The following is a 16904-nucleotide window of genomic DNA, read 5'->3' as shown; positions in this document are numbered from 1 at the left end:
TAATTATAAAGATAAAGAAACATCTTGCAAAAATTCAACAGAGTAAACTAATTGATATAACAGAAGAGAAAACAAACCCACCTCTGACTCCTCCAGGGCACTAAATTCCAGAATTCAGTGGAAAGGAGATTATAATCTCATTAAATTTTGGACCCCAACAAATAATCTTTCATGAGTGTAGGCAAATAGGAAATAATTCTGCAACACGTCAGTGGCTCGAAAGACAACAATTTTTCACCTTTTTAAGAAAATATCTGAAGATGAAGTTCAATTCACTTAATCAGTTGGGAATGGGAAAATGGTGGTATTGAAAAAAAAAACTGCTAATAGAGCCACAGGAAGAACTCTCATCAGACTGAACAGATCATTTTAACAAGCCTTCAAAAATATGAACAGAGGCCTCTGTTCACATGGCATCTGGACAAAAGCTGAATGCAAGCAATTTCAGTGTGAATTTACACCACCCACCAAGGGAACAACCCCTTATTTGAACACAAGAATTACTCCTTTTATCAGAGATAATCACTAACTCCAAAAATCTGATTATAACTATGCAAATAGATCCACATTTGCCTACCAAAAAATTGGAATGAATTTTTAAAAAATCTACTATGATATTTTTGAATGGTAGAAATATGGATGATCAGTTCCTTTACTGCTTTTTTCAAACTTTCCTTAATGAACACAGATTCCTTTTACAATTTAAAAAAACACACTTTATTTTAAAAATCAAATTTTTTTTAGAGCTCAACACCTGGAAATACATTTCTTCTGATAAACTTAAAAAAAAAATACTGAATTAGTTAACTCATATAAAATGCTTGCAATCATGATTGATGACGTTAGCAATTACTGTTTTGTGATTATTATTAGATGTAAATAAACAACATATGACTCATCATTTGGGGAGGCGATGTAGTGTAACAGGTAAAAATCAAAGTCAAGTGTGGTCTGTTGAAGTTGTAATGTCAAGCTGCCTAGGTTAGAAGCACAGATACTTCCTAATGATGGTACCTTGAGCAGAGTATTTAAACTTTGTATCTCAGTTTTGTCTACTGCAACATGGGATGATAATAATAGCTTGTACTTCATAAGGTTATTATGAAAATAAAAAAGATTTTAAATTAATGATTATCAAATAATAAATACCCCAAATGTGGGGATGGTGATGGTTAGATGGTGACAGTGATTACGTTTCCAACCAAGGCACTAACTCTATCAGTTCAGTTCAGTCGCTCAGTGATGTCCAACTCTTTGTGACCCATAGACTGCAGCATGCCAGGCTTCCCTGTCCGTCACCAACTCCTGGAGTTTACTCAAACTCATGTCCATCAAGTCAGTGAATCCATCCAACCATCTCATCCTTTGTCGTCCCTTTCTCTTGCCTTCAATCTTTCTCAGCATCAGGGTCTTTTCAAATGAGTCAGTTCTTCGCATCAGGTGGCCAAAGTATGGAGTTTCAGCTTCAGCATCAGTCCTTCCAAAGAATATTCAGGACTGATTTCCTTTAGGATTGGCTGCCTCTTTATATCATCAGAACACCCAATATTTTAATAGTGATATTAAATCAAGAAAAATGGTTTAAATAATCTGACAGTTGGGTATTTTTGAATGTCAAGGCAAAGCTATAAACTTGATGCAAGAGTGCTTAAAATCAATCTATTGTCAAGACTTCAGAATGCTTGCATAGCAATTAGCTCTACAGTATGGCAACAAATTTCATCTTTTTAAGTTAATCCATGCAAACTGTAAGTTAGTACTGTTTAAAGCTAGAGTTTAGCATTTTAAAAAATGGGAACCAGCACTTTCTGGTATTCCAAGCTAACCCATGATATGCAGTCATTGTTGTTTTTAAAGACTTGAAGCAGAAGGTTCACAATGGAGTGTTTCCTCCTTCCCTCGTCCCACCTCCCTTATTGTAATGGTGGCAAACTGCTTAATTAAGCTTCTTACATAAAAGACTAAACCCTGGGATGTGTAAGTCAAAATGCTCCAACACTACAATATCTTTCAAATGTAAGATATTCTGCAACTCGACCAAGAAGCTCATTTGCAATCTGAAAGCTAGGACAAGACGTCATGATGAATGGAGATATGTGATAAGTGTGCAGTGTTTGCTGTAGTGTGGGTAATGCAATCTGGTCTTTCAATTAGATACGTTTTTCCTTTATTTGGCATTTAGCATTTCTTACCTAATTGCCTTTTGTCTGCCTTTAAACATATTGCCCAATTGTCACAATATGCAATGTTATTGATTTTGTTTTATTTGACAGAAAGTACTACTCTGTATCAACTGCTGGCTTCCAGCTTTTTCTCAGATCAAAAATGAGCTATTTTTGAACTGGAGGCAAGCTCCTTTCATGGTTATCTGTCAACTGCCAAGGAACATCCATGGGAGCTACTGGAAGAATAAAAAACTACAAAATACCATGGATACAAAATTTATTTGCATTTGACTTTCTCCTGCAAATCTGTAGGAGAGAGTCATGTTTTGAAAATTTGATCCATTTGTTTGTTTGTTTTACTTTAAAAAAACACTTTTATAGAAGTTGAGCTCTGGCTATGTAAAGTCCTCTTTTTAAGGACTTTAAAAATAAGTAAACTAGTTTATTTTTAATTAAAGGATAATTGCTTTACAGTGTTGTGTTGGTTTCTACCAAATATCAACATGAATCAGCCAGAGGTCTACCCATGTCCCCTCCCACTCAAACATCCCTCCCACTTTCCCTCCCCCAATCCCAGGCCTCTAGACTGTCGCAGAGCCCCAGCTTGAGTTCCCTGAGTCATACAGTAAATTTCCATTGGCTATCTATTTTACATATGGTAATATATGTTTCCATGTTACTCTCTCCATACATCCCACTCTCTTCTCAGATCAGTTTTAAATGAAGAACAAGTTCCCACTATTTTAAACCTCCCCAGAAAAAACTCCTTTGGTAATTTGAACCATTAAGAATTAAACCATGTACATCTGGATAATCAGGTTCAAAGAAATATCTATATGTCTTTAAAAAGCAGTCTGTACTTATATATTGACAAACAACAGCAATCCTATCTTCTTACTGAATTTTCCAGATGTTTAGCTAGACATTTTTGGAACACCTGCAACTGGAGTTTGGCGGCTCCTTTGTGTGTATCCTGAAGGCTCAGTTTCATTATGTAACAATTAGCTTAAATGACTGGTAATTAGGCCTATCTGTAGCTGTTAAGGGGAAAAGAAATGTCTCAGGGGTGGTCTCCAAAACTATAAGGAAAATAAAACAGCTTTTGCTTCTCGTTTTCAGTACTTGCGAGGCCTGCCTGCCATCATCTCAGAAGAGACTCCAGGTTCCCAAATAGTGAAGTCAACAGTCTGTGAAGGGTCCTTTCTGAGGCTGTTTTCCTTACCTGGCTGCAAAACAGAGGCGGACACTGAGCAGCAAAGCACTGGGCGACCCCATTTCTACAGACACACTTGGCGCACCGACTCAAAGGCCAGTCCTCCCCGTCTTGAAACACACGGCCTTTGTAGGAACAGGATTCTGGAAGGTTAGAGCAATAAGGGTTACTGAGGGTGTTGTACAACCTAGATAGCATATTAGAAAGCAGAGACATTACTTTGCCAACAAAGGTCTGTCTAGTCAAAGCTATGGTTTTTCCAGGAGTCATATATGGATGTGAGAGATAAACTATAAGGAAAGCTGAGCACTGAAGAATTGATGCTTTTGAACTGTGGTGATGGAGAAGACTCTTGAGAGTATCTTGAACTGCAAGGAGATCCAACCAGTCCATCCTAAAGGAAATCAATACTGAGTGTTCTTTGGAAGGACTGATGCTGAAGCTGAAACTCCAATACTTTGGCCACCTGATGTGAAGAGCTGACTCATTTGAAAAGACCCTGATGCTGGGAAAGATTGAAGACAGGAGGAGAAGGCGACGACAGAGGATGAGATGGTTGGATGGCATTACAACGCAATGGACATGAGTTTGGGTGAACTCCGGGAGTTGGTGATGGACAGGGAGGCCTGGTGTGCTGCAGTCCGTGGGATCACAAAGAGTTAGACAGGACTGAGCGACTGAACTGAACTGCGTCACGATCTCAGGTCTGGCTACATCTACACCAGTGCAGTCACATACAGTCTTGTGCTTTGGGGCACGGTGCAAACTAGGGGACCCTGGGCTTGGGGTATAGCTCTGGAGCCACTGTATGGAGTTCTTAACTTTCTCTCTGAGTTTCCTAAGTGAAATCTGGTGGGACAGGTAGCACTGCAAGGGGTTTGGAGCCTCAGTTCATGAATGGTCCTAACTCCCCCTGCCTCCTTTCCTTCCTGGATTCTCAGGAGCCTGAGCCCAAATTTGTGCCCAGTGAAAGCTGCCACCCTCTACCTGTATTGGGGACCTGGGTACAGGTGCCTCAGGAGTGCACACACCCTAAGCACCAAGTAGCAGGAGGGGTCTAGGGTGCCTGAGGAGGGCTCACCCGACCAGCAAATATCCCCATGCCTAAGGGTGGGTGACATTAACAGCAAATTAAAAACATGACAGGCTGAGAAAGATCATGGAAGAAAAACCAAAGCTTCCCCACCCTGCTTTTTGAACAAGTGAAGTGAAGTCATTCAGTCATGTCTGACTCTTTGTGACCCCAAGGACTGTAGCCTACCAGGTTCCTCCATCCATGAGATTTTCCAGGCAAGAGTACTGGAGTGGGTTGCCATTTCCTTCTCCAGGGAATCTTCCTGACCCAGGGATCGAACCAGGGTCTCCTGCATTGTAGGCAGGCGCTTTACCGTCTGAGCCACTGGGGAAGTCCTTTTTGAACAAAGGGCCCTGCATTTTTATTATGCACCCAGGAAATTATGGGGTTGGCGCTGGCTGATCCTCCAATCTCTCCAGGCAAAATGTTTCCAATAGATTTTTCTCATGGAGAGTCAATCAGAAATTCTCCTAAAATGTAAGAAAGGAGCCCACAAACCCGGACAGCCCACCCTCCACCCAATCCCTAAACACTGTGGTTGGAATATTTTTCCTTGCAGGCTTATCAGCCCAAAGTTGGCTGGCTGTCTTTTTCTGGTGGGTGACAACTGAAATGCAGGAGGAATGCATTCTACTTTCCTCATTCCCTTACCATACTTTGCAATCCCCAGAATGGTTCTCCAGGGTAAATGGTGGCCCAGAATGGAATAACTAGGAATCAGAAAGAAGCCAGAAGTCTTTTTAAAGAGAAAAGGCAAGATTACAATGTAGCTTCCAGGTACTACTTAAAAAGAGTAATTTGAGCTATTATACACCAGGAGAGAATATAATACAGCAATGACAATAATTTGTATTTGTCATGAAGTATATGCTACTTAATTATAAAAATGGAAAGGGATATATAACTCTAAAATGTAATAAAACGGTACTTGGTCCAAGCATGAATTCTAAGTAGAAGGCTGGAAGCACACGCCTGGCTTGCTGGGCTGTGCCTCGGTTCACAGGCAGGCATAATCTCTCCATCAAAGACGCCATAAAGACAAATGAAATACTGCTTCCAGCTCAGTGTGTTTTGGAGAAAAACATGAAATCTTAAAGACCAGCCATCAGACTTAGTGTTGTGATACTACTGATACCCAGAAAAGTGATGTTTGTTCTTCTGTCCACCAAAAGCCGTAGGAACTACCTGGACCTTATGGAATCATATCAAAGGATCTGGTCCTTCCTCCTTTCCTTCTCAAGAGCTGTGAACACAACAGGTTGCATCTGGCCAAGACAAAATAATAAATCAGAGAGCCTCAGCACCCTGAGTTTGGAATGGAGCTTAAGGATTTGTTCCAACCTCATGGTTTACAACATCACTTCCTGCCAAGTGCAAGGCTATGACTTGGTTCCAATAAGGAATGGGGTCAGGGATCTTTGAGCCACACACTAGGCAAGAAAGAGAAGGTGTCACCAGGTAAACCTCACAGGCAAAGAGGGTCTCTCTCTACAAGCTCATACTCACTCCCAGAGCCCACGCAGACTGGGCAGCAGCTCCCTTCGGGGATGAATTCCAGCTCCTGGTATCCACACATCAGTGGTGGGCACGGTCGGGGGGCACATCGGACTTCCCCGTGAGTGCAAGAGCACATGCTGCAAGAGGAGGAGGCCCATGCTGTCCCGTGCTGGGTGAAAAGAAAAAGAAGGTTACTGTGAGAACATAGACTTGCATTTGAGCAAACAGAAACAAGCCTTCTCTTAAAGAAGTGAATGACGGAGCTCCGATAAGACAGAAGAAAGATCTAGGCTTATAAGGTTGAAATCAGGGTTTGCAATATTCCAAGGCAGAGACCAATTTAGCAATTGATTTTTATTTTCCTTTTTAAAAATTTTATTTATTTTAAATGAAGGATAATTAATTTACAATATTGTGATGGGTTCTGCCATACATCAACATGAATCGGCCACAGGCATACATGTGGCCCTCTCCTTCCATCCACCTTCCTCCCCACCCCAGCCCTCCAGGTTGTCAGACCACAGGCTTTGGGTTCCCTGTGCCATACACCAAACCCCCACTGGCCATCTGTTTTACATATGCTAATGTATATGTTCTCCATGTTATTTTCTCACATCACCCCACCCTTTCCTTCTCCCACTGTGTCCAAAAGTCTGTCCTTTACATCTGTGTCTCCTTTGCTGTCCTGCACGTAGGACTGACAGTACCATCATTCCATACATATGCGTTAATGTACAATATTTATCTTTCTCTAACTTCCTTCACTCTGTATAATAGGCTCTAGGTTCATCCACCTCATTAGAACTGACTCAAATGTGTTCCTTTCCACAGCTGAGTAATATCTATCCTTAAGATTTTATGTTTGACAATTCCAAAAAAGCACAACAATGAAAGAAAAATCACCCCAATCCCATTATTTAAAAAACTTCTGCGAGGACCAAAGTAAAATGCGCACACATGCACCCACACCTACTGAATTCTTTACACTAGCTACATTATCTTCAGCGGCTCTCACTCCAATTGTTTCTTTTTTTGCCTTTTACCCTGATAAGTGTCCACACTCCCATCTTCTCTCTCCCTGACCCCAGTCTTCTCTCTCTCTCCTATCCCAGAGATCTTATGGTTCCAGGGAAGGTGGACTAGCCAGCAGAAGGCACCTGTCCAACCAGTTCTCCCATAAATTGTAAAGCCAACTCACTCCTGGTGTGGGTGCCCATCTACACACACCAAATGTTCCTGTTTAGGCTAGGACACCACATTCCCAAAGCTGGCACTGTACTGACGATCTAACATATCCATGCTTTGATACATAACATTTACTAACTACCAAAAGTATCTAAGGGCTTCTCTGGTGGCACAGATGGTGAAAAGTCTGCCTGCAATGCAGAAAACGTGGGTTCGATCCCTGGGATGAAGATCCCATGGAGAAGAGAATGGCTACCCACACCAGTACTCTTGCTGGAAATCCCATGGACAGAAGAGCCTGGCAAGCTACGCTCCCTGAGGGTGAGAAGAGTCCGACACAACTGAGCAATTAACACTTTTCAAAAGTATCTAAATAAGCCAAGCTCAGAGGGCAGTGGAGAATCTTGAATGTAAAAAGCTACAAATATGTCAATTGTTTGGAGAAGTAGCTGTCAAAATATATTATGTTCTCAATGGCAGAGTGGAATGACGGTGGCCTTTTAAAAGATGTATGCAAAAAAGTGAGCTTAATCAATAAAGTTTCCTCCTGTAACATTTTCTTAAATAGTGCCTTCCTTTGCCTGTATTAAATGTAATATATGATGAAATCTGATTCCGCACAAATCATACATAGGCTTCTATTAAGAACATCCCACGTTCTAGGTGCTCAGTCACCTAACTATAATCTGGGGATTTCAACTGTGTCACTGAGAAGCATGGAAAATAAACATCCTCTTACTACTCCTCAGGCCAGCATCCAGAATAATTATTCACCCTCTCTCAAACACAAAAGAACTCTGTCTTACCTAAACAAGTCACTATGCCTTTATTGTGCAAATTGCTGCCAGGTTGCAAGCCTGCCAAGTTTGACATTTGGGAATTACTAATAACCTGTGCTATTACTGTAACAATAATAGTAATAGGTTGTCACAGCCATCTAAATTTTTGGGAACCAAGTCCTTGCCTTACTATCATAAAAATTACTTTCCCAGGACCTACTGGGAGTACCAGAGGACAGGAATGTAAGGAATGTACTGAGTTGGATGAACCAAAGGTTTCCATGGAAGTATATGTGTTCTCGGATCACAACTCAGCTCTCCCTGCCTTGGGGACTATGAGTGTGTCACCTAATCTTTCTAAATTGCAGTTTCCTGGTAGAGAAACCTGAAATGGTATGAAGATAACCTACTCACTTGGCTACTGTAAAGGTTGCATGAGGTAGTTGTTAAAGAGGCAGCAAGGGAAGTGGCACGTAGGAGATGCTTAACCCTTTCCCCATGAGTCCATGGCTTTCCAACTCCTTTTCACACCTATGTGCTGCCTGTGATCATGGCAACAGACCTGGATGCCAAGGCCAACTCCTCTCCCATCAATTTTTACTTCTCCTATAATTAAATGTAAAACTTCAAATTTAGTACAGCATATAAATAAATGGGCAAGTCCACAACTGGCTAATAAACTGTTAGCTAATAAAACATAGCAGGCAATTGACCTTTATGCTTTAAAAGGCCTAAGCATAAAAGCAAAGGAAAAATGGTAGGAGAAAAACTGATACATTTTCATGAGTTAAAGTGTTAAAAGTCAAATATATTGAATACATTGTAGAAAAATTTAAAAGGTAAATGACAAACTTTTTTTAATGCAGATTATATTAATTAGAATTATACTCATATATAAAACCATTTACAAGCAATAAGAAGAGACTGGAGGTGAGATCAAAATGATAGAGCAGGCAAATTCTGAGTTCACTTCCTCCCATGGACACATCAAAACTGCAACTACATATAGAACAACTCTCCTTAAGAAAAACCTGCAGGCTAGCAGAACAGCTCTTTTACAATTAAGGATATAAATTAAAAAACCTCATCAAGATGGGTAGGCAGGGACACATACCCCTGGAAGGGAACCCAAAAGCAGAATGGAATATCAAACTTGGAGGACCTCCCTAAGGAGTGAGGAATTCAAGCTCTGCACTGGGTAGAGCTCTACACTGGGTCCCATAGCCCTGGGACCTGCTCTGGAAAGATGAGGCCCCACAACTAGATTTGAAAACCTATGAGATGGACATTTATGAAAGCCAGAGAACTATAGGAAACCAAGACTCCCTCTTAAAGGGCTTGTGCACAAACTTACTTTCTCTGAGTCCCAGCACAGAGGCAGCAGTTTGAAAAGTTGCCATTCTAGTCAGCCTGCTAAGGCAGCCCCAGCCCACCCTCGAGCCTGGGCCCACTCCAACTCTAACCATCCCACCAACATGGCAACCCCAACCCAGCCCAGGAGAGCCATGGCTGGTGTCCACTTCAGCTCCAGGCATCTTGCCAGGGATGCCTCAGCCCAGCCTCAGTTCAGTTCAGTTCAGTTGCTCAGTCGTGTCCGACTATTTGCGACCCCATGAACTGCAGCACACCAGGACTCCCTGTCCATCACCATCTCCCGGAGTTCACTCAGACTCACATCCATCGAGTCAGTAATGCCATCCAGCCATCTCATCCTCTGTCGTCCCCTTCTCCTCCTGCCCCCAATCCCTCCCAGCATCAGTCTTTTCCAATGAGTCAACTCTTCACATAAGGTGGCCAAAGTACTGGAGTTTCAGCTTCAGCATCATTCCCTCCAAAGAAATCCCAGGGCTGATCTCCTTCAGAATGGACTGGTTGGATCTCCTTGCAGTCCAAGGGACTCTCAAGAGTCTTCTCCAACACCACAGGTCAAAAGCATCAATTCTTCGGTGCTCAGCCTTCTTCACAGTCCAACTCTCACATCCATACATGACCTCAGGAAAAACCATAGCCTTGACTAGACGGACCTTAGTTGGCAAAGTAATGTCTCTGCTTTTGAATATGCTGTCTAGGTTGGTCATAACTTTCCTGCCAAGGAGTAAGCGTCTTTTAATTTCATGGCTGCAGCTACCATCTGCAGTGATTTTGGAGCCCAAAACAATAAAGTCTGACACTGGTTCCACTGTTTCCCCATCTATTTCCCATGAAGTGATGGGACCGGATGCCATGATCTTCGTTTTCTGAATGTTGAGCTTTAAGCCAACTTTTTCACTCTCCACTTTGACTTTCATCAAGAGGCTTTGTAGTTCCTCTTCACTTTCTGCCATGAGTGGTGTCATCTGCATATCTGAGGTTATGGATATTTCTCCCTAAAACCCACTCCACCCCTTCTGCTCCACCCCTAACTGGCCTGCCAAGGAGAGCCATGAAACCTACCCAGCACATGAAACCTAACTTGGAAACACTTCTACACGAGACCACAGCTCCAAGAGCAAGAGAGATAACAGTTTCACCGAATTCACGGGAACAGACACAGAAAATCGAATGAAATGAGCACATAAAGCAATTTGTTCCAAAGGAAAGAATGAGATAAAACTCCAGGGTAAAAAAAACTCTAATGAAATAAATGTAAGTAAATTACCTGATAAAGAATTCAAAAATTTGAATTCTCTATTATAAGCATCATAAAGATGCTTATAGAAATTAGGAGAAGAATAGCAGAAAACAGTGAAAACTTCAACAAAGAGTTAGAAAATATAAAAAGGAAACAATCAGAACTGAAGAATAACATAGCTAAAATGAAAAATACACTAGAGGGTATCAAGAGCACTAGATGATATGGAAGAATACATAAGCAACCTGAAAGACTAATAGAAATCACACAATCACTACAGCAAAAAAAAAAAAAAAAAAGAATTTTTTAAGATGAGGATAATTTAAGACAGTATCAAGCATACCAACATTTGTATTATCAGGGTCTCAGAAAGAGGAGAGAGAAAAAAAGGGGCAGATAACTTACCTGAAGAAACAATGGCTGTGAATTTCCCTAACATGGGGAAGGAAATAGCCTCAAACAAGATAAATCCAAAGAGATCCATGCAAAGACATATCATAATTAATGCGGCAGAAGACAGAGAATTTTAAAGGCAGCAAGAGGCATACAATGCATAATACTCAAGAGAAATCCCATAAGGCTATCAATTTATTTTTCAACAGAAACTTGGCAGGACATAAAGGAGTGGTGTGATATATTTAAAGTACTGAAAGGAAAAAACTCATAACCAAAAATACTTGATACCAAGGCTATCATTCAGGATTGAAGGCAAGATAAAGAGTTTCCCAGACAAGCAGAAATTAAGGGTCCATCACCTCTAAACTGGCCCTACAAAAAGTGCTAAAGGATCTTCTTTAGAAGTAAAGATTATAACTACAAACAAGAAAATATATGAACAAAAAAAGTGTCATTGGTAAAGGGATATACATAGTAAAGCCAAAAGATCAGCTACTTGAAAAGCAAGTAAAATTTAAAAAACAAAAATTGGAAAATCAACCATAACTACAATTTGTAGTTAAAGAATAGATGTAATAAATGTAAAATATGACATTAAAAACATAAAACGTGTTGCAGGGGAAGTAAAAATCTCGTGTTTTTAGGAATGTGTTCAAACTTAAGTGACTATCAGCTTAAAACCAACATAATTGTAAACCATACAGCTGATATGGGGTCAATATCCAAAACATATACATATACAGAACATACAAGACTCAATATTTAAAAATCCAATGAAAAAATGGGCAGAGGACCTGAATATCCATTTTTCTAAAGAATGATGCAAAGATAGCCAACAGGATGGTGAAAAGATGCATGGCACCACTAGTCATGAGGGAAATGCAAATCAAAACCACAATGAGATACTACCTCACACCTGACAGAATGACTATTATCAAAAAGACAAGAAGTAACAAGTGTTGGCAAGGCTATAAAGAAAAGGGAACCTACATGTAATGTTGGTAGGAATGTAGTTGATATAGTTATTATGGAAAACAGTATGGAGATTTAACTTTTGAGGGAAAATTACAAATAAAACTACCATATGATTCAATAATTCCACTTTTGGTATTTATCTGAAGAAAACAAAAACACTCATACAAAAAGATATATGCGCACTAATGTTCATGTCATTGGAACATTATTAATGACAAGATATGGAAGCAACCTAAGTGTCCATCAAGAGACAAATGGATAAAGAAGATGTCACACACACACACACACACACACACGCACACACACACACAAATATTACTCAGCCATAAAAAATGAAATTTTGCCACTTGCAAAAACATGGATAGACCTAGAGGCTAATTATGCTTAGCGAAATAAGTTTGATAGAGAAAAACAAATACTGTATGATTTCACTTATATTAATATATGGAATCTAAAAAGAATAAACAAAACCAAACAGAAACGGACTCAGAGATACAGAGAACAAGCAGGTGGTCATCAGGGGAGTACGGGAGAATGGTGAAAGAGGCAAAGGGGATTAAGAAGTACAAACTTCCAGTTATACTAATAAAATAAATAACTCATAGAGACATAATGTACAGCATAGGAATATAGTCAATAATACTGAAATAACTTTGCATGGTGACAAATGGTAACTAGACTCACAGTAGTGATCGTTTCGTGATATATAAAAATATTGAATCACTTTGTTGTGCATGTGAAACTAATACTATATTGTAAGTACACTGGACTATATTTCTTAAAAAAAGAAATAAAACCCCAGTGAAAAAAATAGCAACAAGCTTATAGAATATTCAACTTAAATATAGAACTTTATTAACTACAAAGAAATATTAATAAAATTAAATGATATATTTCAATATCAGATATGAGAAGTGTTTAAAATTCACAGTAAAGCTCCAGTGGAGTGGGACTCTCCTACGCAGAGACTTGTCTCATGATAGCACCTGGAACAACTCTGCCAGGCGGCAACTACCCTAGGTAATCAGACTTGAAAAAAAGCTGTACGATTAGTAATACTCCCGCTGCGTTTATCTTTAGACAGAGACAACTTAAAATTGAATTTTAATGACTGTCGATGTCACAGCTTCAATACTGAAACTCTTTAGATGCTCTGACCTACTAATTTCACTTTTAAGAAGTTATCTGAAGAAAATGATCAATGACACACACAAGAGTTTGAATACAAAGAATTCCATCTCATTGTTCATTACAGTGAAATTGAAAATATTTTAGTGAATATTGGAAGCTACTCAAAAGCCTAATAATAGGCACATAATAAAGAATAAATTACAGTCTAATAATAATAAATAATAATAAATAAATAAATAAATAATAATAAACCACATTCTCCAAGAGTATGCTGGGGAATTATTTACTGCATGTTATATAAAAATTAAGCCATAAACTGTACACAGAGCATAATTACAATTATGTGAAACCATGCATATCTCTATCAATCTACCCATCCATATTCACTACCATTTCCCCTTCGTCCCCCCACAAAAAAAACTGAGGAAACAATAGTGGTTTTCATAGTTGGAGATAACTAGTGGATTTTTTTTCTGTTTGCATATTTTGTCCACATTTTCACCAATAAACTAACACTCACTTTGTCATCAGAGAGCAGAAGTACTGTTTAAAATATCTAATAAATCATTTATAAATCTTAAATAAGTAAAATTTGAAAGCATCTTATAAAGTAATTAGAAGTGAACATCTTTATCCTACTAAAAGTTAAGAGATTGCTTCTAAACATCCAGACATTAAAACAAGAGCTCGTTCTTGTTACTACTGAGAAACACTAGCTGTTATTTCTCAAACATTTGCAATCATATTACCTCTCAGACTGAGACCACAAAAATTAATTATAATAACAACCTGTCAATCACCAAAGTGTTTTCAACTGTAAGGCGAGAGGGCTATATTAGCTCAACTCTTTGGTACCTTCAAGCTCTCCAATGATGTGAATCTATTATCTATCTCAAGAGACATAAAATTTAAGCAACGGATTCTCCCTTCACAATAAGCCTGAGAATTATGGGAATAACAAAGAACATTTGTCAGGGTGATTTCACTCTTGATGTCAAAGCCGCAGAAGCCAGACAGTGATCCAAACTGAACAGAATGATGGAAAAGAGTAACTCTCACCTCTCTGAGAAAAGTCACCTTCACTTTCGTCTCCTACTCCTATTCCTAAATCAGTGACACCTTTCTCACCAGAAGGAGACCAGAGATCAAGGAGTTTGATACATGCTGATAGACAGCTAGATCATAGGTAGATAGAGAAGTAGGCAAATAGATGGTAGATGGATAGATAGATAGAAAGATAGATGGATAGATAGATAGATGACAGATAGGGGACAGATATTAATAGATGATAGATAAACATTTTTTTAATCTCACTGTGTTCTCTATAGTCACAAATGTTTTAATTTTCATGAGCACAGTTAACAGCAAAGAAAGCTCTGTAAAATCAAGAAATAATGTATATTCAAAGCAATGCTCCCATAAGACCTGTGTTGTAGCTGTACCATCCCAACATCATTAATAGCTTTCAGAAACATGAGACTTTGACACTGGGCAAAAGCACATTCCGCAGACAACATCTTAGACATATTCTTTTGCACAGCCAAATAACAAGTCGGGTTGGCTGTTGACTTAAGTCCAAAGGAAAGATACGGTCATAAAGTATTTGCCTGGCTTACAGACAGAAGAAAAAAATAATTTTTCTTTATATAATTTGTTCCTGTTATGATGTTATAGATCCAGAATACTAAATATCTGGGGATGTTTGGTGCATATTGTAATTACATCCTCTACTTTGATGAAAACAAGGCTGCAGAATTCAATATTCATCTCTTCCCTCACACACATAAATTAGATCTCCTTTTAGCCTCACAGCCAGGCAAAGCAAGCAGACTTCTTCCACGCTCCTATGCTCAATCAGATGCGGGCACTGGGGCATTACCACCTGCCACTTTTCTTTTTCAGCGAGTCTCCAAGCACCGTCTTCTCAGACAGGACATTATCTGGTACTGAGATCAAATTAGTAAAGAGGAAAAGAAAGAGGTTAAGGTCCTTTCTCCTCCCTTTCACAAGCTAATTTGTGGGGGAAAGACCAGGGAAAAAGCATTCCAACACTCTAGGAAAACATATTTCAGGCTCGTCTCCCTAGCTGGTTGGCAAGGCTGGGCAGAGATCCAAAAGCTAATTTGAAAGGATAGCTTTGGGAGGTCATGGATGAAATAGTCTCCCCAAATGCTGACTGTAATAAGCCCATGCAAAACTCTTAAATAACCTGGAGTCGGCCAAAAGGCTCAAGTGTTTTTCTCACTCCAAGGAAGATGTGGGGGCTTGTCTGGACTTGCTGGAACACCAGCCCACGATGCCAGAAAAAGAGGTCCCCTCATGAGGCGAAGTTGTTTCATTAAAGGTGGCCCTGTCGTGCCACCCTGAGCTCAACCCAGTCTTGATTCTCCTTCCCTTCAACTCTATTCTCTGGGGAAGGCATTGCTGTAATAGATTCTCTTCCCGCTACACTTACTCTACCCTAAAGCCACTTCTAAATCTCTCTTTCAGGGGAAAGCTTCCACTTCACCACTGCAAAGCTCTCAAAACATCAGGCTATTTTATATCTACAGGGAGAAAGACTCCATAACCCGCCCTATGGGATGCAAGCCAGAGGCTAAACAGAGGATTACCGACGTTCAACAGGAGAAGCAGTGCTCTGGAAACTGCTTTCTAAAAGAAGCCAAGGGAGCAAAACAGAAAAGGCTCCAAGATTCAGGAACAATGCTAGTGATGCAAGCGACAAGGGGAGATTCAGACCCAACACAGACAAGCATTTAACCCACTCAAGGAAATGAATAACATTAAGAAGGATTTGGCAAGCATCTAAAAAGGTGAAGAAAGAGAGGAAAGAAGAGAAAGACAAGAAACATGATCATTTTAAATTGATTAAGACTGAAAGTAGAGGATTTTATCTCAACTTTAAAACAGCCGTTCTTCTATTTCTATTTGGAGAAGTAGACCACTAGGGATTTGTTTTTCTCCTTCAAACTACAGTTCCTGAAATCTAGCCTTCTTCTCAGTTACATTAAGTTGCAGAAATATAATTATAACACTTTCGGGGGAGTAGATTCTGAAAGTTGCATATGGGAAAACAAGCATGTACGCTGTCTTACCCAGTTTAGAGCTTTCCGTGTGCTGTGTTAGAAGCGAGGGGTGAATTGCAAGGGAGGCGGGGAGGACTTTCAAAACTCTTCCTGAAAAAGTAGAACGTAAAGCAGATTTCTAACTAACCCATCTTCAGATCTGTGGTCCTTGAGCCACCCGCCAAACAGGTCAGGTGGTCAAAGATAAACGTGCCCGTGGGACAAGGATATGGATAAGCTGGAGCAGGATTTACTCATTGCTTGAGTCCTGATGTTTATTGAGCACCTACTCTGGGAAAAGTTCAGTGCCAAGAGTCAGGTTAGGCTGGGGGTAAGGAAGATCACTGTGAAGGTAGACAAAATATTGTCAATGTTCTCAGAAATCTTAAATCAAGAAAAGAAGATCTCACAAGTGCAAGAACAGAAGACGAGCATGCAAATGACAAGTGTCATTAGAGAGGCTATGCAGAGAGTCATTGAGCTCCGCTGTCCCAAGTCCCTGATACCCTCTTACTTGAGATGTTTGCTGTTCCTCCAGATCCTGGACTTATTTTACATCCTAGGGCTCCCTCACTTGAAAAGTTCAGCTTGGGAGTTTTGACCTTGATCCATACACCTATTCCAATCATTATGAACTTTCGTTAATTCCAACACCAGCCTGCCCTGCACACCTTCCATTTCACAGGAGGTCCTCTAGCGTGGTTTCCACCACCCTACATAACACTGAATTACATGCATGCATGCTCAGTTGCTTCAGTCATGTTCAACTCTTTGTGACCCTATGGACTGTAGCCCACCAGGCTCCTCTGTCC

General features: G+C 40.0%; 1 protein-coding gene across 1 annotated transcript in view; it reads right to left on the bottom strand.

The window, feature by feature from the left end:
- Window positions 1-16904, bottom strand: part of FRAS1 (Fraser extracellular matrix complex subunit 1) — a 317287-nt gene that overhangs the window by 290095 nt on the left and 10288 nt on the right. Inside the window, exons 4-5 of the mRNA XM_068974976.1 lie at window positions 5960-6119; window positions 3388-3521 (exon numbers count right to left, since the gene is read on the bottom strand). Of these exons, the coding sequence (XP_068831077.1) occupies window positions 3388-3521; window positions 5960-6119 (294 nt within the window). The remainder of the gene's footprint in view (window positions 1-3387; window positions 3522-5959; window positions 6120-16904) is intronic.

This window comes from Capricornis sumatraensis, chromosome 7 (assembly GCF_032405125.1).
Source record: "Capricornis sumatraensis isolate serow.1 chromosome 7, serow.2, whole genome shotgun sequence".
NCBI classification, from domain to species: Eukaryota; Metazoa; Chordata; class Mammalia; order Artiodactyla; family Bovidae; genus Capricornis; species Capricornis sumatraensis.
Note: the sequence above shows the minus strand (reverse complement) of the source record. Positions and strands in the feature narration are given on the sequence as shown.